Source organism: Suncus etruscus, chromosome 8, assembly GCF_024139225.1.
Source record: "Suncus etruscus isolate mSunEtr1 chromosome 8, mSunEtr1.pri.cur, whole genome shotgun sequence".
NCBI classification, from domain to species: domain Eukaryota; kingdom Metazoa; phylum Chordata; class Mammalia; order Eulipotyphla; family Soricidae; genus Suncus; species Suncus etruscus.
Window position 1 is genome coordinate 118008185 of NC_064855.1, and position 23416 is coordinate 118031600.

The window sequence follows — 23416 nt, forward strand, 5'->3', positions numbered from 1 at the left end:
TCAGTTCGGCTTTCTAAGATTACCAGTGTTAGCTATGAGTATTTGAGGATCTATTTCAAAGGTAGTCTATGTACACTATATATATTTATATATACACATATAAATATTTGCAATGTTAAAACAATTGCACCTCTAGTCACTTGGTACTAAAATCCATACATGGATCTAGCTGCAATTTAAATGTTGACATTCAACTCTTTCCTGCCAACTATCTTTTGAACACAACTTAATTAAAAAAATTCCAGTAGTTGCAGTATGTTCTTTATGTAGTTAAGTCTTCTTTGTGGTTCACTCAGTGTCTCCTTTAGTCTGGCTGAAACCCATCATTTGTGTCTTAGAGTGAAGGCTCCGGCAAAGCTTCATTGTCTTGATTCTCAGAGAGTTCTGCTTTGTTTTTGACAGCACATTTCTTGTATGCCACATATACTGGAATATAATACATAGGAAGGTAAGTACATTGCATTGTTATAGTAAGTGACAAACTCACTGGATTTTGATTCCTATTGATGGTGCTCAAGGCATCTGTCTTCTCCATGGGCTTTTTATTGAGAGTCCCTGACTCTTAGTTCCATGATTATTCCTGGGTAAAAGAATCCCTGCATCTCAGGAAGAGCAAGGCTGGACTTCAGAGCATATTTGCTCTTGACTTGGCAATCAACAGGCCTATCACATCCCAATGTTAAGGCACTGGCCTTGAACAAAGAGTCTACCTGCTCAGGAGAAATGGCTGCTAGCTTGGTTTGTGTGGGAGGAAAGGAGCTGGTGGAACACTCTACTCTCTACTCAGATCTTCTTAGGAATAGGGGAGCCCTAGTTAATGGATGTTCAGACTGCTTCGCTTCTCCTTTGCAGGTTGTGAGTTTTGGGGGCAGCCAATTATTAGTATATTTCAGTGACTTTTTCAATGTATTTTAGATAAGCTGTTTTTTCAGTGAATTTTACGGGCAGCTTATTGGGAGAGACTGGCCTGCAAAGGGAGACCTATAGTGTCTCTGTGTCCATGAACATTCTGGGAATGCATGGATCACAGTGAAGGTGTGAAGAAATGAAGGCTTAGCAGATTTGCAAGGCTGTACTTCTGAGCCATATTTTCACATCTAGCTGATGTTTACTTCTCTCGCTCAGTTGTTTTCAAGCTTGACATAGCCGGTACACACACACACACACACACACACACACACACACACACACACACACACACATTAAATCAGAACCCTCCAATTTCAGTTTCTTGCCCTGGTATACGTTAATACTGACAATCTCATTGAGGCATGAATTGTGGGAATTCAGGGTGATAAAGAAGCAAAGTGACTGCTAGAGCCCTTAAAAAAGTGCTCAGTGGGGGCCGGCGAGGTGGCGCTAGAGGTAAGATGTCTGCCTTACAAGTGCTATCCAAGGAAGGACCACGGTTCGATCCCCCCGGCGTCCCATATGGTCCCCCCAAGCCAGGGCAATTTCTGAGCGCTTAGCCAGGAGTAACCCCTGAGCATCAAATGGGTGTGGCTCGAAAAACCAAAAAAAGTGCTCAGTGAGAAAGTGCTCAGTGAAAAAGTGCTCAGCGAGAAAGTGCTCAGTGAAAAAGTGCTCAGCGAATGTTAACTCTGACTCTGAGGTCATCTGGGAAGAACAATGACTGATACAAGGGTCTTACTACATCAGGGTCAGTGTCTCTGGGATTGCTTTCTGCACCTAGAGCAATGCAACATTTGGGAATCCACTGAGCACTTGAATTGATTAAATTGAGCATGTGGCTAATAAAAATGTCCCAACACTTGTATTATAAATAGACAGGTGACACTCCCTTCACTTAAACTATTGAGTTTCTTTTGGGGGTGGGTGGGTTTGGGTCACACCCAGCAGCGGTCAGAGGTTATCCTGGCTCTACATTCAGAAATTGCTCCTGGCAGGCTTGGGGGACCATATGGGATGCTGGGATTCGAACCACTGTTTTTCTGCATGCAAGGCAAATGCCCTTCCTCCATGCTATCTCTCAGGCCCCAAACTATTGAGTTTTTAATTAAATAATTTCTCCTATCCTCTTTTCTGCTATCCTCTCCTGTCTTTTCTGTCCTCTCCTAACTTGACCTTTCCTCTTCTCTTTTTCTTTCTTCTCTTCTCTCCTTTCCATTTTTCCTTCCTTTCTCTTTTGTCTACTTCCATTCTTCATTTTCTTTGTTTTTTCTGCTTCCTCTCCCTCCCTCACCTCTCATTCTTTCATTTCTTATTGCTTTATTAAAAAAAGTTTAGGCTTATAATCTTATCAAAACTATTTTCAGGTACCAAAGATACTTAATAAAGATGCTTCCTGATGCTTATTCTTATTCAATGCAAAACCATGAAAAGTGTACAGCCAATACAGCTCACCCATCCATTATACATAACTTAAGTCTAACTTAATCTTGCTTGAGCTGCTTAATTTTATTTCTTGTTTTTGGGCCATACTCAGTGATGGTCAGAGGTAACTCCTAGTTTTGTGTTCAGGAATCATTTCTGGCAAAGTTAATTATATGCTGGGGATCAAACCTGTATGTTAAGGCATGCACCTTACCTATTGTACTCTCCAGTTTGACTTAGTTATTAACTAGTAAATCTACTTAAATGTTCTATCTACTGGTCCACATTCTCTGGCTGGCATGGTGGATGTCACTAACTAGTTATAACTGGAAAAATATTAAGGTGCATTTAATAGGGAATATCTCTGTTAGACAGGAAGTCAGATTAAAGTAGTCATGGATCCCAGTTCCCATGTCAATGATGAGTTGTGAGAACATTAATGATGGGCTCAGAGACTGTGAAAAAGGAAAATACTCTTTTAAGAAAGACACTCTAGATACCAGCACAGAGAATGACTGATGCCTCAGGCAGCTGGAGTCTCATAAAACTAAATCAAGAATTGAAAACAAAACCGAAATCAACTGTTTCTTTGGGTGCTTTAAAATTAGCATTGACATTACTTTTATCATTCACTTTACAATCTGATTCAAGTGTCATAACATTTTAAATAACACTTTATTTACAAATAAATCATTTTAAGTAGGGAGAGATATCTTATAGGTCTGTGGGAAACAAAGTATAGAGCAAAGCTTCCAGTAGATGAAGGAAGGTGGTCAAGGTCAGAGGTCAATGGTTCCCAGGAAGCAGAGGTTAATGGCTCCAAGCTATATGGTCTCAGTGGAAAACCGAGAAATAAGTTCTCTGAAAACCTGAAGTTTGCTACAACTGGTTCAACTATATAGGCATTTTCTATATATGCACATGTATATAAATGAACACTCTTCAATCATTCCACGCCAGCAGACTAGTACCCATCGAATTGGGTAGATGCAACCAAGATGGTAGATCAGTCAGTGGCTTATGACTTTTCTACTCCTGTAGTCTGACACTGGTCCATAAACTGAAGGTTGGCCATTGGCCACTGATGTAAATACGTATACCTAGACTCATAAGCACACAGATATTGATCTTCTAATGTAACATAGCCTGATGCCTAATATTTCTATGCCTATTTTTATGAATATTTATTATGGAAAAATTATTTCAAGATAGCATTTTGATAAAACTGCTCAGCATTCCTGGGAGCACCCACAAAGGCACATAGTTCACTGGTGCCAAAGGTCAACATGCCCCCTAGTTACTCAAGAAGAGGAAGTTGTGAAGACAAACAACCTTCAACCTTCAATCAACTCTTTTCAATAATATTGCCTTTTCTTAAACCTTCTGGTAGACTTATAATCTTTCCCCCAACTATTAGGAAATTGTAATAATACCCTAAGTGGCTTTTCCCACCAACTTTCTTAATTGCTAGAATCTAGTTTCCTTTATGTAATTTACTACCAGAACAAGGAAAGCTGAAAATAAAACAGAGGAGGATAATCCATGCTAAATTAGCTACTCTGGGATTGGTCAAAGAAAAGCACTGGGATATTATATGAGGACAATATTACTTACTTCCCAAGAATATCCCTGCAAAGGCCAGTTGGAAGATGCTGTAGATAAGTGGAAAGGTGAACACGTGGTTGAGCTCCTCAGGTGTGAATGACAATTGAACGATGGTTGAGCACAGCTGTGTATTCTGCATCCCTGTCTCCAGAGCCACCGTCCGACACCTTTGAGCAAGCAGAGAAAGGGGGTTCTTAGGGTACTTGTGTTTTTCTATTCTGCACCCTTAAAAGTAGCGGTAACAGGAATGACAGACATAGTAATGTATATCTCTGCTCCTAGTGAATATTTATTTAAATATGAAAATATTCATTCATGAATGCAAATTTTTACTTTTATTTAATGCTTATTAAATTAACACAATGCTATTTATATGGAATAAAATATGTATGAATATACATTACTGTCATGTGCTATGTTTTAAGAACTACAAAATATTCTTTCTCTCTTTAGCTGTCTTTAGTCACCTTTTATGAGAACATAGGAATATGGACATAGAACAATATAAGTTTAAAATAAGGCAATTTGATTTTTTTTACATTAATAATTCAGACATTATAGTTGATTTTGTCTAGAGGAGGGAGTGCCAACTAGCTCAGTTTATCTCCTGAGTTGTAGAATGTAGTTTTATTAATATCCTTTCTAAATCTGTTTCTCTATCATCTTTATCTTCTATGTGCAATAGAAGTCAAATCACATATTAAATAAACATATAGATAGGGCAGGGAGACAGCTTAGTGGCAAAGTTCAATGCCTGCCACCACTACATCCAACCCTGCTAAGGATTGTCCTGGGCAGAGATTTCAGGCCTGTATTACTGGGTTTGGCATCATTGAGAGGGACTCCTGGAACCCTCTTCTTTCTGCTTCAATACTATCAGCTATCTGTCTATCTATTTTTTATCTATTTTTGTCTGTCTATCTGCTTGTCTGTCTGTTTGTCTATCTTTCTTTCTTTCTTTCTTTCTTTCTACCTATCTACTTACCTACCTACCTACCTACCTACCTACCTACCTACCTACCTATCTATCTATCTATCTATCTATCTATCTATCTATCTATCTATCTATCTATCTATCTATCTATCTATCATCTATCTATCTATCTATCTATCTATCTATCTATCTATCTATCTATCTATCTATCTATCTATCTATCTATCTATCTATCTATCTATCTATCTATCTATCTATCTATCTATCTATCTATCTACCTACCTACCTACCTACCTACCTACCTACCTACCTACCTACCTACCTACCTACCTATCTATCTATCTATCTATCTATCTATCTATCTATCTATCTATCTATCTATCTATCTACCTGTCTATCCATTGATCTATGTATCCATCCATCCATCTACGTATTTCTCTATCCATCCATATATCTAGCTATAGACATTAAGTATAACATACATTATAAACAGGTGCATATAAATACAAAAACACGGAAGTAGGAAACCCATCTTTATTATGTTTCACCAATCACAAAGAGTGTTTGTTTCACTTCTTTCAATTGTGTCATTCATTTGTGAGAGTGCAGAGCAGAGAGCAGGGTGAGAAAACACTCAAGGTCAAGTATAAATCACAGTATAGATCTTTTATCATCATTTAGCAGTGCTAAATGCACTGCTAATCTTGGCATCCTTGGAAATATGTTTCTGATTCCCATACAGGAATGAACTGATATAGTCTGGTGAGGGTACACCTTAAGAATTGCGCTAAAGATCTCTGTCATCCCATATGGAACCCTGTGCCTGCCAGGAGTAATTTCTGAGTGCAGAGCCAGGAATAACCCCTGAGCCCTGCTGTGCCCCCCCCCAAAAAAAAGCAGAAAAGAAAGGAAATAAATAATTGTGCTAAAGTCTCTCTGGGAGCAGAAGTCATGTCACCATAGAAGAGAAGAATTCACATGTATAGGGTTCCAGAAACATTGAATTAAAAAGAGGCAGTCCCAATTTTCTTTTGAGGGCACTTGCGTAATTGCACAAATGAGTCTTTCAAATGCCTTCTCCAGAAACAGGGGGAAAATTATTACAGGTGAAAGACCTGGAATGTGCCATCTCCACACATTTAGAGCTGTTATGGGTAGATTGTGTCCTTTCATTTACATCTGTAGAGATTCTAATTCCCAGTGGTTCAGAAGATCACCATAATTGGGTGAAATTAGTGAAGGTGAAATGATGAGAACTAGTGTCCTTGTGAAAGGGACATTTGTTCAGATACAAGCTCTGAAAACAAAATGAAAAGATGCAGGGAAAAGGTATTTTATCCACCAAGGGTCAAGGTGGAGAGAGAGAGAGACAGACAGACAGAGACAGAGAAAGAGAGAGAATATCTGGGACAGATTGCAGAGCCCAAGGAAAGAAAGAAGCACCCCACAGACATCATGACCTGCAGCTTCCAGATCTAAGAAACCTTTCTGATTTCCAGCCACTCTCTGTGGCTAAGGGGCTCTGGAAAACTAAAGAGCTGTCCCCAGGAATGTCCAGTCTGATTTACTCCCGCATCATACCTGTGCCAGGGCTGACCGGCTATTCTAGCCAGAAAGAACCCCAGGGAATATCCGGCCACTGGGAAGAGTGTGCCAATGATCCAGAGCTTGGGCTGGATGACCCAGGCGCTCTGGTAGAGCACCCCGCCGATCACAGCGATGAGGACGATCAGGACTGCTCCCGCGATGGACCCGATCTGGAACAGACACAAGCAGACACATAGTCCGAGTCTAGGCAAATCCCCAATCTCCTCTTTTCCTTTTTGGGACGCAATAGGAACTGGTTTATGTGGAGTCGGTGCATCCCAGGTTGGCCCTCCAAGAAGGGAAGTGCTGGTCTCATGTTTGGAATGTTAACAACCCAACAGGAGATGTTGCATTCATGCCCAATTAGCTTGCAAATGTTCTTGCTGCAAATGAGCCTTGTTGGAAAGCAAGAAAACCCAGTTTACTAGGTTTTTGTCCTAGATTCTCTCCTTCTGCCTTCTGCCTGCCTCTCTTCTCCTTTTAAGCCTGCCTCACTCCTCCCCAGGTGAATCACTAAAACTCTCTTCATCATAATTTTTTTCTTCTGTCTTTGAGGGTCAAATCTGGCCCAGGTTAGGAGAATTGTTAAGGAGAATAGGAACATGATTGTAAAACTCTATAAAACTTAAGGCAAACAAATGACTATGGTCATTATTTTCTCCTTCTCACATTAAAAATGTGGAGAAACAAACATTTTTCTGTGCATAAAAACCAAGAACTTAGCATAGTTTGCTCTCTCATCGGTAAATTTGTCTATATTTATTTATACCATCTCTGTCTATATTGATGCCTATTGTAAAATCTACATTTCCTAGCTAGAAAGCAGTTGGGGAAGCAGAATAAATGACTAGTAATTACAAAATTAATATTATATGTTATATGTAATATATTATAATATATAATATTATATTATATGTTACTATACATATTTTAGGTACATTTTCCCAATATATTTAATATATAATCTAAACTTTTTAGGAGCTAAGCTTATCAATATATATAGTGAGAAGAAACTATTGACATTGGCTGTGGTTTCCCCATTTCCCCATTGGGGAAGGTTGTTGAACAGTGTATAAGGGTAACTCAATCATTAACAACTTTATTTGTGAAAAAAACAAACAAACAAACCAAAACTGTAGTATGAACAACCTCATAACCATGGTGTTTAAATATAAAATTAAAAAAGAAGGGCCCGGAGAGATAGCACAGCGGTGTTTGCCTTGCAAGCAGCCGATCCAGGACCTAAGGTGGTTGGTTCGAATCCCGGTGTTCCACATGGTCCCCCGTGCCTGCCAGGAGCTATTTCTGAGCAGACAGCCAGGAGTAACCCCAGAGCACCGCTGGGTGTGGCCCAAAAACCAAAAAAAAAAAAAAATTAAAAAAGAAATAAAGGAAAATATGATCCTTACTCAGATAAATGTTTATATATGTTAAACCCGCATACCAAGAGCAGAATACTATGGCTAGAAAGGATAGCGAGAACAAAGTGGGGATACCTGCACTAGTGCCTTCATTTCTTAGAGAAAAAATTTCCCTAGGCTTCACTGGAGGTGATGCACTTGTCTTATTATGGTAAAAAAAAAAAAAAAAAAAACCCAACCGAATGGAAGTAAACATCATCACTTTACTTTTCTTGATTTGGCATCTAATTGTGCAGTTTCAGGCATGAGACACTCACCTTAAGTATGATCTTGGCTTTCTGGGGCCATTTGTGATTCACAAAGATCCCAATGGAAACAGGAACAACAAGAGCAACCAGCGATGTACCTATAAGTGAGAAAAGTATTTTGATTAATAGAGCATTCAGCATAGGAAAGAGTCCAAGAGAATAAGTAAAAGCAGCAGGAGAAAGACAGTGCTAGCATTTCAGTCTTTCTTGGGTGCTTAAAAAAGATAAAACCCAAAAGTCCCCTTATTTATTCTCACCAGTTAATAATTGAATATTTCTGGTTGTGAATTGATACGGTTGATGCTTCCCTTGCTTCAATTCTGGGTTAATTGCAAGAGTTTCTTGTACTGCCAATCTCAGACTTTTAGCTTTAATTTGTCAGAATCTAGGTATCTTGGTTTATTTGATCTGGGAACCTCTATAGCCCATGAACAATGTATATTCAAGGTTTGGAATGTGTGTGTGTGTGTGTGTGTGTGTGTGTGTTTTCTGGTTGAGTATCCACTTGATGTTTTACATTTGTCTGTTACTCAGTGGCAGTTGGAATCAAAGAAAAAGCTTGACATTTTCCAGGCCTTCTTAAAGCTAATGAATTCCAGTTAAGACTGACTTCCGTTATTCAAATATACAGCAGAGAGGTGAGAGAACAGGTTGAAAAAGCATGCCTTAAATTTTCCATGAGATAATCTATTTGGCGACCTCTCAAGTAATTATAATTCTTTGCAGGGACGTGCTCACCCAGCCAGATAAGAGTCATCCTTCAATTTCACCATGTTAAATTTACTGCTGTTTTCAGGGCTTGTGGATTATTTCTCTATATTATTCAACATATATTTGTCCAGAACTGCTATTCTAGAACACCAACCAGTTATAATTCTCATGGATTTTTTTTTAAAAAAAAACTAATACCTTTTGAAAATAGTAGGAGAAAGTAGAATTCATAGTGAAATTATGAGAAGCTATATTATTTACTTTTGGAATAAGTTAAAGAAGAACTTGAAACAATACCCATTAGGATTTTTAGGTTTTATAATTGTGACACAAATATAAAAATAATTATAATGATAAAAACAAACTGTTACCCGTTAGTTCCTCCTGTCAGTCTATACAAATCAATAATTTTTCTAGAAATGTTTCAAAATAATGTTCTGATAATTTTCTGATATCAGAGTGAAAATTTAAATAAAAGCTAGGTAGGAGGAAGAAGTAGGTTTTTCCACAACAATGGTTATAGAAAAATATCTCTAATAGACATTTTGGTAAAAACCGTTAGAAAAATCTCTCTTGGTTATTCTTTTTGTTTGTTTTTGGACCCCTCCCAGAGATGCTCAGAGATTACTCTACCATCTCTGCACTCAGGAATTACTCCTGGAAGTGCTTGAGAGACTGTATTGTATATTGGAGATTGGACCCAGGTTGGTATTGTGCAAGGCAAGCACCTTGCACACTGGACTATCACATTAGCTCCCTTCTTGATAAATATTATTTGTTGTTTTTCTGGAAGAAGACTCCTCTCCTGGGAGGTAATTTTTGTCATTTGTGAGCAACTTTTAAGCCTTATATTAAATACATCCTGAGTCACATTGATGACTTAATGATGATTTATACAAAAGCTGTATTTGGAAGATAGAATGTAATTAATGGGTTGGATCTATATAAAAGGATCTTGCCTCCATGTTTAGTCCCTCTTGCTAAGAATCTTTGTTCCCTTTGGATAGGGTGATAAGACACAAACTCAAGCAGGACTACTTGCCAATATACACAACACAATTGAGTTTCTTCTCCAGACCAGATGGGACCTAATAAAGCATTTCCAGGACTTGAAGTTGACTGGCAAGGGTACTGTTTGCTCATCTTTGCATTTAGAGCATCTGGATCCCATCTGGAGAAGCGAATTGGGGCAACTCTATTTTATTTCTGAGAGAGAGAAAGAGAGAGAGGAGAGAGAGAAAAAGAGAGAGCCCTTTCTTTTAATCAGGGTCTTTTTTTTCTTTTGCCCTAGAAGCCGATATTTTGGGTGGCAAATATTTTATATTTAGGTAGCAAAGTATCTACTTACAGGAACACCATTTGAGTCACAACTTGATCTCTAATTGAGTTTACAGAAATTCTAGAAGAAAAGAAAGAAGAAAGAAAAAGAATAGAAAAGGTGGGTGAAAGGCACACATGGTGGTACCTGTGGTCTGATTGACTGAAATGTATTCAGAACTTGTGGGAGGAGTGTGCACATCACTGAATCCACTGGGTCTGAGTTTCACCACTTAAAAATGGGCAAGATTATGTCTATGTCACAGTGAGGTGGGTGATAAAGTGGACATACAGTTTGTGGTACATTGTCAAAGGCACGGTAGAGAGGATAACTTGACCTTTTTCTTAGACGTTTGAACTGTACAGGGTACCTCTCTCTTTATCCAGATATTGTAAACTGAGGGGACTCAGCAGATGCTTATGAGCATGGTGTGCTCCTATGAAGCCTGCTTCAAACAGGTTTCCCTGGAGAGCAGAATGAAGGCAGACTAGGGGTTGTCTACAGCTTTGGCTCATCTGGATCAAGTCAAGATGTCAATTTACCTTGAGCCAGAAAGATAGCACAGGAAGTAAACTCTGCCTTGCAGTTTGATCTCTGGTACACCAAGGGTCATTCATGAGCACAATATCAGGGATAGCTTCTGAGCATTACAGAATGTGGCCTGAGCCATTCATCTGAAGCTTCCCAAAAGGTGGTGATAGATTCTTGTGAAACAACCAGGGTATTTCTTTTCTACATTCAAGGACTAGGAAGATCATGAGCTAAGAAATTATACCTGGAAGAGATAGTGAGTAAGCTGGCTAATGTTTATTTTTTCAAACTCTCATTTAAAATGAACTCAAACTTTTTTGCCTACTATCTCTTAAGGAATGACCTTTTCCTATTGTTGAGATGTTAATTAATTTTTTTAAGTTTTTCTTTCTCTTCAAAATTTACACAAAATAGTATAATATGCCATCCACGCTACATTTAGAATGACTAAGTTTCAAGAAGGGAATAGCTATAAAGAAGATAAAATTCTAAAACTATGTTTTTAAACTGGAGAATACAGGTTTAAGTCTTCTTTCAATAGAAGAGTCTTTGAGCTATACAATGTACGTGGCCTAGCAAACTGTATTCTTTGATCCTAAAGAAGCTATTTTTCAAACAGGCTAAGCTACATAGCAGTAGGCATGAACAGGTAAATGATCCTAGTAGATCACTTACACCTGATTCACACGAGAATGTGCTCAATTAAAGGAGTTCCCTGGCTCAGGAGTTGGTCCTTGTGTAGGGAGATCCCATATTGAATGGGATGTGTCAGGAGTGACACTTGACTTATTTTTTGCTCTGATTATTATGGCAGGATTGAGAGAAAGAAGAAAGTCAAGATCTGAATATGCTGCTACATGCATTGTACCCAGCTACTCTCTGATAGTTTGTTCAAATTCAGTTGAGTAGACCTTAAGTAATATTTAATCATGGAGACAATTTTCTTTAAAAATGGGAGTGAATTTATAAACCATCCAATTTGATTTTTTATCCCACCTTAAGCCCGTTGGGCAAATATTTTTTCAGAGTTTCCAGTTAGGCTTTTCTTAAAGGTTCCCTCCACTGTGAAACCCACATGCCTTTGAAACATCCCACTGGAGAAACATTGTCTTCAAGGCTATCAGAAAAAGATGAGTATCATGCAATATACTCAGTGATGGGCACTTATTTCATTGACATCTCAGCTTGCATAGGAAATGCCTAGTTTAGGGAAGTTAGGAAATTTCCATTTTTTCACTCGATCCCATTTTATACCAATCACTTCATCTCCTATCACCCTTTGCTTCCCTTTAGGATGAGGTCAAAGATTGGAGATTCATTTCTATTCTCTAACTAGTATATTGGAGTCCCAGGGCATGGCATAGAATTGGTTCCAGGAAATCATCTTTCGAATCCAGTTATAACTCACAACTCTTGTTGTACTCAACTTGTAGTTGAGTATATAAATGATCGGCCTTACCTTGTCTTTTTTTTTTTTTTGTTTGTTTGTTTTTTGGGGCCACACCCGGCGGTGCTCAGGGGTTACTCCTGGCTGTCTGCTCAGAAATAGTTCCTGGCAGGCACGGGGGACCATATGGGATACCGGGATTCGAACCAACCACCTTTGGTCCTGAATCGGCTGCTTGCAAGGCAAATGCCGCTGTGCTGTCTCTCGGGGCCCATTGTCTTTTTTCTTATTGCCATATTTATGGGTGCTTTCTAGGCACTTAAATTAACAATCATTAATGGTATGTATTTTTTCATGTCTTTCATATTTCAAATATTTCATATTTCATATTTCAGAGGCTGGCAGCAAACTTCTGATCCCAGAAAAGAGTTGCATTAAGAGGATGAAACCAGCTACATTGACTTTCTTAGATCTGGGCAACTGTGAAATGCTGGCACCTCTTCACTTGGCCTGTTTCTTGGTGATTTCAATGGAGGACATAAGCAGGTTTTCTCATGGGGTCAAAATTTGGAATGTCAACTCTTCCAATTTTCATTCCAATACAGGGGAGACTTGTAATAAAATCTTAAGTGAACATATACTTCCTCTGTGAGTGGGAAGTAAGGTCTGAATCTGTCCTTAGTATCTCCCCTGGGAAAGGAGAGAACAGGAGGGTAATAAGTCAGAAATCTGCCAGAGAAAGGACTTACCTATGTTATCATAGGGAATGACGATGGTCCCTGCATCAGCCCACATCTTGGTGTAGATCAAGAGGCACAGAGGCATCATTCCCAAGGCCAGCAGGGTAGAGCAGGTGGTCATGCTGACACTGAAAGAAAACAGAGTCATTGGTAGGGCTACCTGGGTTTTTTAGGGAACGATGACTTCATATTCAAATCATGATCAGAAAGTCCCACGGAGGACTCAGTCCATATAGCCTTGGGCTGATGCACAGAATTTTCCATGTGCCTGCGGTCTTATCTGTGTTGTCATAGGGAATGACCGAGCAGGATCTAGTCTTTGGTAGAAGAGTGAGGCCCATTCTGTGGTTTTCTTATGGCAGTATAGAAAGTATTTAGGTTCATGACTATTCAAAACTCATCATGAAACCCTCCATGATGCTCAGCCATACTACCCTTTGGACCTCCAATCAGATAACAGCAAACAGGGATTCCAAGCCAGACAACGAGAGTTTCACTGTGTTTGTCTAGGCGAGCTGGGGATGATTCACATCTGTCTGTATCCTTGGCAAAACAAACAGGTGCCAGGGGGAAATTCTCAGACAAATTGGTGCCCAAATACCCATGGTTTGGAAAAAGAAGACAAAGTCTATTGCACTAGAACAACAACCACCACCACAACAAAAAAGTTTACAGGAGGAGACGTTTGAGCCCCAGGATTGAATGACTTGTGGTGGGAATGTTGCACCGGTTAAGGGGGGTGTTCTTTACATGACTGTAATCATACAACTATAATCATGTTTGTAATCACGGTGTTTAAATAAAGATAAAAAAAAAGAAAACAAAATCATGAGGCACACCACCATTAGAAAATGTTAAAAAAATTTTTTTAACTCTGTGCCTATATTGACTATATATGAAATAATTCTCTTGAATAGGAATCAAATAAAAACAAATAATTATTTTATAAAAAAAAGAAATGACTTAGAAATGGACTAAGTGTATGTTCACAAGAGCTGTGCTTCGTGGGAAGCTTTTGTGTTAGAATGAGTGGACTTGGAGTAGCAGCAGGCTTAGAATTTGAGGTGGGGGAATGAAGCTTGCATTGTACACTTTTTAGCACTAGCAGTGGATGGAAAGGGGTTTGGGGTTATCTATCTTCCTGGGTCTTTCAAAGGGCCCTGACCATTATCTGCCCATGGAGTGAGCAGCTGGATACCCAGTTTTCTAAATCTTTTGGGGGGCCACACCCATTTGATGCTCAGGAGTTACTCCTGGCTAAGCGCTCAGAAATTGCCCCTTGGGGGGCAATTGGGGGGACCATATGGGACTCCGGGGGATCGAACCGCGGTCCTTCCTTGGCTAGTGCTTGCAAGGCAGACACCTCACCTCTAGCGCCACCTCACCGGTCCTGGATACCCAGTTTTCTAACCTACCTCCTTAGAAATAGGCTTGGCCACTCACAATAAGACTTTATCAGTATCCTAACATGTGCAAGGAAGATAACAATTGTCACCACCTTTTAGACTATGAGGATAAAACTAGACAATGAGTCCAGCACCCAGAATAATGCAAGGGACCCTTAAATGTTGTTCTCATGCCAGCCAAAGTGTGTGCTTTTATTTCTGTTCATTATGGAAATTGGACGGAACTTCAATAATTAGGAAACCCGGAGGATATTTCTGAGAAACCTCTCTCAAAAGCTGTAGCTTAGAGACTAAGAAGAATGGTCATTTCTGCAAGGTCTTCTGTATGGGCCTGCAGGAAAATCTTACTTTTAGACTCCAAACAACACAAATGATCCACCTTATACAATGCTAAAGAAAATAGCTGGAGGTAGGCAATTACTTTCAATGCATCTACAAAGGGTAATTTTAGTAAAAAGAAAGGCTGAGAGGTAAAGATCATCAGAAGATTCAATTCATGTAGTAATTGCTTTGGAGAAACCACTTTTGAGGCCATGCAACTGGAAGTTGGAAATCTTGGGAGGAGAGGTGGGCCAAGTCCTGACCCTTCTGAAGGCTGAACCCATCATCCACAATAGCTTCTTTGCCAATGGTTCTGCTTTGTCACTTATTTATGGCTCTCTGCAGAGAAGTCAAAATTCAGGTATGCAAGAATTTAGGGTGAAATCAACACCACCTCTGCCTTCTTATACATCCAAAGCTGAAACCACATTCCACAAAAGCAGCAGTATTAGCAACAGTGCTTTAAATTCTTGGACCCAAACTCCAATTTTTAAATTCTGTTATCCCTAAAGGAACATACTAATTTAAACATCAATGTGTATTTGAAGCCACCTAATGTTTAGAAACTAAAGAAGTAGCAGAATGGTCAACTAGCAACAAGAGCTTAATAAAACTTCAACAATGAAAAAAATGAAAATGAAAGACCACATATGATCTTACTTAAATATATTTAAGGATTTAGAAAATTCCGTCTTAGCGGAGTAAAAATAATGCGTAACAATAACAAATGCTGGAGAGTCTTGTGGAACATTCTAAGAAGTACAATCTATTATAGTGACAGTTAATTTAGGTATAAAGCAGGAGGCTAAGTCAGTTTTATGCCAGAATAATGAGTTTAGGTATCAGTAATACTTTGAATTTAGGTATAAGAAGTACCCTACTACCAAAAAAAAAAAAAAAAAAAAAAAAAAAAACCACAACCTGGAGAGTAATGATCCTGAGCAAAGACTAGAGCTGATTCCATGACAGTATACTCCAAGGACGGAGAAACCCCATATCTTATAGGGCAAGTGAATTCCTTTTCGAATGACCCCAATATTTACTGTGCCAGGGCAGGAGGGAAAAAAAATACAAAAAACACAAAACCTTGGTTATGTATATATATATATATATCTTACCTTCATTTATTATTGTTATTATTATTTTTATTTACCTAGCTATTTTGGTCGATTCCTCAGTTTGGATGTGATTATTGAAATTGTTGGCCCCAATTATTCTTTTTTTTTTTCTTTCTTTTCTTTCTCTTCCTTTCTTTTCTTTCGTTATGTGCTACGCCATGTTTCTTATTTCAAGACCACGGTGTGTTTTTTGTTTGTTTGTGTTTGTTTTTAGTTTGTTTTGGTTTATTTTTTATCTGTTTTTTTTTGTGGTGCTTATCGTTATAGCTGGAGTCCTCACTGGATATTTGACACTTCTTTTGGTACTGGTGGAGTGTTTCAACTTCTTTTTCTCCTTCATTTCCCAAATCGATGATGAGAACCTCTAGAAGGATTCTGCCCATTTTCGGGGTATTAAACTCTTACCCCGGTTTATTTATTTTCTCTTTTTCAGGCAAAACCACGCAACTTGAACTAGCTACCCCTGCCCCTACTTAGAGGGGGAAATAAGGGAGGCATCAAGACCAAACTGATGCAAGACTACTAAGTAGTTGGTTAGAGACAAAGGGGACCACATATTCTAGCCGCCCTGGGGGTGAGGGAAGAGGAAATGGGAGGTAAGACAGAAACGGGGGAGTAGGGAGGACAATTTGGGGATGGGAATCCCCCCTGATTTTATGTAAATATGTACCTAAAATATTATTGTCAACAATATGTAAGCCACTATGATCAAAATAAAAATTATATTAAAAAAAAAAAGAAGTACCCTACTTTTCACTTTATAAGACACATCTGACCATAAGACGCACATAGTTTTTAGATACTCTCCTCCCCTGCACTCAGGTATCAGCTCCAGGTGGCATTTGCTCCAGAAGATGCACTTTTGGGAGGAAAATAGAGCATCTTATGGTATGAAAAATACAGTACTTTGCTAAATTTAAAAAAAAAAAACCCAAGAGATTGGCAAAGATCTTTCCTCTCTTCATTCCTCACCTCCCATACTGTTCTCATTTTTAAATATTTTAATTATTCTTTTTTAATTTTTTATTTTTATTTATGAGAACAAAGATGCAAAGAAAGAGGACAAGGTAAAGTTACAGTGGAAGGACAATCACCCATAAACAAAATTCTCAGTAGTCCTGTTGCTGATATCTTAACTTTGAACTTTTAGCCAAAGAACATTAAGAAAAATAAAGCAGAACCCCTGTACAATTACTTTGTCCCTCAAGTCCCCAGATTGTAGTACATAATATTTCTTAGCAGCTCACAAAGCAATCTAAAGACATAACACTTATGTTACTTCTTAAACATTTAAGTAAATATTTTATTTATTAGAAATAAATTGTAATGGGGCCAGAGCAATAGTATGTAGTGTAGGATGCTTTTCTTGCATTCAGTTTGATCCTTGGCATCCTATGTGACATTCTGAATCTGCCAGGAGTGATCCCTCAACACAGACTCAAGAGTAAGCCCTGAGCACTGCTGAGTATGGCCTCCCAAACAACAATATTAGTATGAATTTAAAGTGAGTCCTGAAATAACACTGCTTTTATTTCAGTGCCTTCCACATGTTCTTAAGAGTAAGAAGATAGGGGCCGAAGAGAGCACATGAAGGTAAGGCGTTTGCCTTGCATGCAGAAGGACAGTGGTTCGAATCCCAGCATCCCATATGGTCCCCCAAGCCTGCCAGGAGCGATTTCTGGGCCTAGAGCCAGGAGTAACCCCTGAGCACTGCTGGGTGTGACCCAAAAAACCAAAAAAAAAAAAAAGAGAGTAAGAAGATAGGGTTAGGGTGGAAGGAAATCTCTCTCTCTCTCTCTCTCTCTCTCTCTCTCTCTCTCTCTCTCTCTCTCTCTCTTTCTCTCTCTCGGTATTTTCTTTAACATATCCTTTGCAGCATTTCTTATCTGAATTATTGCTAAAACAGTATATTAAGTGGCATCATGGTTTGGAGTTGGGTAAGGTAATTATCTTAAAAACCATGAGGAGGTTTGGCATAGGAGTTGGGAAGAAAATGACTTAGCTTAGTGACCAGGAAGATTAGGCTTAGTGGCATTTGGAGAGGTAGTTAGGTGCTGATGACCATTAGACTAATATGAAATCCACAGCCAATTGCTTAAAAGTAGTAATTATTTATACCTAAAATGCATTAAGGAGCAATGCAAGGAAATAACTTCACATAGGTAAAAGAAATTATTTGCATAACTAATTCTACTAGGGACTTATATGCCAATAATAGAAATACAGAAAATCTCATCAATGTGATTTGCAACAAAATAAATGAATTTTGTCACTGTTGAGGAATTTTGTGAAGACTTATCAGATATGCAAAAGGTGATCCAAATTTTGGAAATGAAACACTATATTTATGAGACCAAACAAAGTTTAAGTAGGTGGTGCTAAAATGTGAGACTTGATGAGTAGGTAGGAGAACCCTGAGCAAGGGCCAAGAGTCTAGAAAGGGAATAGTTGAACAGTGAATATTGAATATTTCATATTCAATAAATGAGTAGGCCTGGATGTGAATGTTTACTCTAACCCATGTTGGATGTGAGAGATAGAGTGATGAAACTTAATTTTATGATTTATTAAATGCAGGAAACCCTAGCTCTGACCTTAGGGAAGTATTCTGAAGATGACAATAAAACCATGCAGAATTTTTTAATGTGAGGAGCACAATTGTTCCTATAAAAAAGTCAAATTCTTCATGAAAAAGACCAAGGTTGATTACTTTGAAGGAAAATAGAAGACAAGCAAAATATAGTTAGTTCTTGAAGAAGAAATGGCCATCTGCATGGCTGAAAGGAGAGGATTGCTTTGAATTTGTGAAAAGTCAATGAGTAAGGATTTTGGATACTAAAATAAGCACTCTATGGACTAAAGATGAAAAAAATTGACCACAGTATGAGGGATACAGTAGGGAAATAACAGTGAACCTTTCTGTTTGTTTGTTTTTGGGTCACACCCAGTGATGCTTTGGAGTTACTTGTGCTCTGCATTTATGAATCACTCCTAGTGATTTATGGGGACCATATGAGATGGGGTTGAATTAAGGTCAACTGTGTGCAAGTCTAGAGCTCTTCCCATTGCACTATCACTCTGGCCCCGACCACTGAACAGCTTAAATCTCAAAAACAACAAAAGGAAGTGAGCAGTGAAGAAACTGTGAAAAAACTAAGGAAAGGACACATACATTGGCCTTCCCAACAAAGAGATTAAAGAAGGAAAAGTTCTTTGCTGTGAATGCAGAGAAAGGAACTGAAGCTCACTGGGGAAGGAGAGGGAGTGAGGAGGGCTCCATGAGCTATGAACTTAGAGCACTGGTCACAGTTTCAGTCCCCCACCAAAAAATAGTAATTTGTGCTTATGGTGCCCTCCTGTCTCAATGGTTCATACGCAGTTATCTACAACATTCAAGGCAGGGGGAGCAAGATGGAATTGAGTGAGTTTTTCAAATGTGCAAGGGAACAATGAGTGAATGGTGCTATTTTGCTAAGGGTAGCTTCCCATCCTCTTCTATCTCAGCCTCCTCACTTTTGAATCCTAGAGCTTGTCCACTGCAGTGACACCCCAGGTTCAAAGTAGGTGACCAGGTGAGGTGGAACTACTGGGTCTCTTCTCCCAGGACACATAGAAAAATACAAGCCAGTTGCGGGATCTTCTGGCATGGGAAATCTGTCCTATTGGCAGAGGTTATCAGCTGGTATAAGCAATCATCTCCGGATTACTGTCCTAGGGATTCAGAGGAAGCTAAGGACCAGGAGCGTAGGGTGGGAAATAAAGATGGAGACTACACTGTAGTTAAGAGGCCAAGCAAGGAGCCTGTAGTAACCCATAATGCACTGCAGATGAATAACACGTGTGCAAAAAATGGAACCCAGAGTCTTGAAGGGTGGCTCTCTGCATTTACCTCAAGAAAATGCCTGGGCAGCTTCTTCTCATAGAGAGCCATCACATGCACAAGCCCAGCATTCACCATCACACACCTGAATCATTGGAAAGAGGTTCACAGTGACTTGGGGACATTGTGATGCTAAGACTCTTTGTTTTCCCAAGCTCAGTCCTAATTCCTGGAGCTGTTCTGAATCCTTTTTGGACAGGTAAAATGCTGGAGACCTGGTGCTTTGTGAGTGACCTGGCTCTGTGACCATGTTGTTCTTCTCTTGTAAGGCCATACTTTTATTAAATTTATTTATTTATTTTTTGTAAATTAAGGGGTTGGAGTGGTATCAAAGTTGTTAGTGCATTTACCTTGCATGCAGCTGATCTTGTTTCTATTCATGGCATCCCATATGGTCCCCTAAGTATGCCAGGAATGATTTCTGAGCACAGAGCAAGGAGTAATATCTGACTGCCTCCTGGCCCCAAAACCAAAAAAAAATATTTTTGAAATTAAAAGAACATATTGGGGGAAGGAGCTCTTAAATGGTGTTCAGGATATTTGGGGATCCCATGGTTCAATGCCAGGGCTGTAATGTTGCTTGTGTTTGGCTGTGCGTGGAATTGCCTGGGTCTGTATGCTTGGAATTGAACCTAGGTCAGAAGTAGGCTAGGGATACTGCCCAGTTGATGGGCTGTACCATCTCCTTCCTGAGACTATTTCTTGTTGCACTGTTTCCTCCCCTTGCCCTTCTCTGTGCTGCAAAACAATATGGTGACACTTTAGAATTAGAGGAGAAGGAAGTGTGAATGTTTATGAGGTGAAGGGGGATTTATTTGGGGGCATGAAAAGTCTTTTATGGGGTCTTGCCTGAGCTTTCAAGAGGTGAAAATGTTAGAGGGCTGGCTGGGCTGTGGAGGGCCAGGAAATACAGCCAACTTTGCTGCGCTACCAAAGAACCTGCTCTAATTGGCAGGCAGATTCCTGGATCACAATCTGGTCAAATGTTTACTACTTTGATTTTAAACTTATATTTTTTTCCCTTTGATTTGTTTAAAGTCCTATGATTTGGGGGGAGTCCTCTGCAAGCGGTGTTCAGAGTCCTCAAAGGATCACATCTGGCTTAGCCAACGAAGTTGGCTGAATGGTGCAAAACTGAGGCCTGACAATTGGTACTGAGGAACTTTCAACCCACACCCACTGAAGCTGGGGTGGGTGGCTTTGAACTTGAGTCCCAGGCCAACTTTTTCCCCCCTGGCCTCTGAGTTTTCTCCCTAGTTCTTGGGTCATATTAAAAATGGTCTTTTTTTTTTTTTTGCTTAAGATATTTCTTCCTTGATATGTTTCTATGAATCCTAATACAGTGCAGAGTTACATGACCATTTCCTCTCTCAGGAGGGGAAACATTTCCTTAAAGTACAGAGAATAACCTGGAACTTGGAGGTTCAGATTTTTACAGATTGGACCCCCAGAAGGGATCTGTTCCAGCAGTCAGTCCACCAAGCCTGCAGGACACCTCATCCCACTTGGTGACTTTTCAGTTTCACAACACGAGTTCACATGGTTAGAGGGCCATGGACCCTTTAGTTGTACTAAAGAAATCACAAAGGTCCTTCAAAACTATAAGTGGAAATTGAGCCCCAAATCTTGATTTACTTCCCTGAGCACAGCAAATGCTGAAAACATTACGGACCAATTCCCCTCCCTTCCTGTGCTCATTCATGTTCAGGGCAAATACGAGTCTCAGAAGATGCTCTTGCTCTATGTATTCACAAATAAACTAGAACTGAGTAGTATTTGTTCTTCTGGGTTTTTTGAAAAACAACCCACAGCCAGTCAAATACAATATTTTCTTAGGCAAGACATAGGCAACGTGAAGATCCCTGGGTTATGTGTTTTGTCACCAGCTCCTGGAGAGCAGAGCTTGTAGAGAAAACCAGTGACAGGCAGGCTTTCTGCTTCTCACCAGACACCAAGTGGAGGACATTTAGCTATTCTTCAATGCTAACATTTCTGCGTAAATAACTTCTCTCATTGGCGGGAAGAGGCTGGTGATTAATAGAGCCGATGGCCTACTGGACAATATTTAATAATCACATGTTCCATTAGTACCTGGTTGGCTTGCAGAAATGCATACCTTTCCCAAGAAGTAAGGAACTGTGAGGCAAGGAAAAGAAAGACATTTGTCTATTCACCATGCATGTTAAAATTCTCAGCCTTGTCATATTAATACTGTATCTTGCTTCTAATATCCACCCCACCCCCATTGCTAGTTTAGATTGGTGCAGGATGAATTGAGAAAATACAGCAATTTAGATTACTCTGTGGGAAGCAAAGAAACCAGCTGTTTTTGATTTTATACTAAGGTAGCCATATAATTCAAATAATTTTTCTTCCTAATTCCATTAGAAATAAAACAAATGTACCTCAAGAAGCCTCTCTGAAAGACTGGCTGAGTTTGATGGAGATCATGACTTCATTATTGTTTCTAAGGTTTGACCAACAATTGAAGTCTGGTTTCTCCCTCCTGAAACCACCAAAAAGACTTTCTCAGCTGTAGTTTGTGACTTGGGAAATGGTCTTATTGGAAACACTTTGAATCTTTTCCCTAAAATCAACAGCAAAATAATCCACCGTGTGTGTGTGTGTGTGTGTGTGTGTGTGTGTGTGTGTGTATGCCACAGCTGGCAGTGCTCAGGGATTACTCCTGACTCTGTGCTCGGAAATTATTTCTGATAGGGGCTGAAATGATAGCACAGTGGGTAGGGCATTTCCCTTGCATATGGCAGTTCTGGCTTCTATCCCGGGTTCCATCCCTGGCATCCCATGTAGTCCTCTGAGCCTGCTAGGAGTTATTTCTGAGCATAGATTCAGGAGTAACCCGGAATACCATTGGGTGTGGTCCAAAACTGACAAAGAGAGAAAGAAAAGAAGAAAGAAGGAAAGAAAGGAAAGAAAGTTATGTCTGAGAGGCTCCAAGGAACCATATGGGATGCAGGGGCTTACACTTGAGTCATCAGCATGTAAAGCAAATGTCCTACCCACTGTACTATTTCTCTAACCCAGGACCCAATTTCCTTTACAGCGAATTAGCTGGAAACATCCCAACACAAAATCTAAACTCCAACTTCTAATGGCAAAGCAGCTGGGTAGAGGGGTTATTCATTAGAGTCTGTTAACTCTTCAATGCAGCCAAGATGAGAGGATTATTCCCCCGAGATCCCAGGTTGTCCTGGAAGATGGTTTGGAAGTGCTAACGGTACACAGAGGCTTGACTATCTTACCTCAAGTCCATGTCGCCATCCACCCAATAGGCCAAAATGTTGGAGGACGTTCCTCCGGGACAGCACCCCATGATGAGCACCACCACAGCTTGGACTGGGAGGATGTCAAAAGCCACGGACAGGATGAACCCCATGAGTGGCATGATTCCAAATTGACAGAGGAAGCCCACAAAGATACCCCAGGGCCGCTTGATGTGCCCGAGGAATTTCTTGATTTCCACGTTGCACCCCATAGAGAACATCACCATAGCCAAGAGGATGGTGAGCACTGTGCTCAGAGTCACGCTGAGGATGGCGTTGAAATTGCTGGGGGGAAGAACACAGGATGCACCGTGACACACGGTGGCTTCTGCTGGACACTCCATCAGGTCATTCATGGCTCAGACTGGCAGGTATCCACTTGTGCCCCGATCCGTGACTCCGGGCTGGACAGCAGGGAATGTCCGCTCCACGCCAGGCAAACTTTTAAACCCTTCCGAAGAGACATGTGTCACTTTGGTGTCGCTTTCAAAAGTCACCTGTGAGCAGCCATAAAAAAACAATAAATGCTACAATGTCAGTTTCAAGACGCTGCATTACAACACAGCACAAATTATGAATCATAAAAGTCCT

At 39.8% G+C, this 23416-nt stretch overlaps 1 protein-coding gene across 1 annotated transcript; it reads right to left on the bottom strand.

Annotated features, from left to right (window-relative positions):
* Positions 1 to 334: 334 nt before the first annotated feature.
* SLC10A2 (solute carrier family 10 member 2) lies at positions 335 to 23181 on the bottom strand. Its single transcript, XM_049778629.1, has 6 exons — positions 22805 to 23181; positions 12826 to 12944; positions 8139 to 8227; positions 6455 to 6630; positions 3949 to 4106; positions 335 to 426 (listed from the first exon to the last, which is right to left on the bottom strand). Exons 1-6 carry the CDS (start codon positions 23179 to 23181, stop codon positions 335 to 337), a joined length of 1011 nt encoding a protein of 336 aa, XP_049634586.1.
* Between the last annotated feature and the right edge of the window lie 235 nt (positions 23182 to 23416).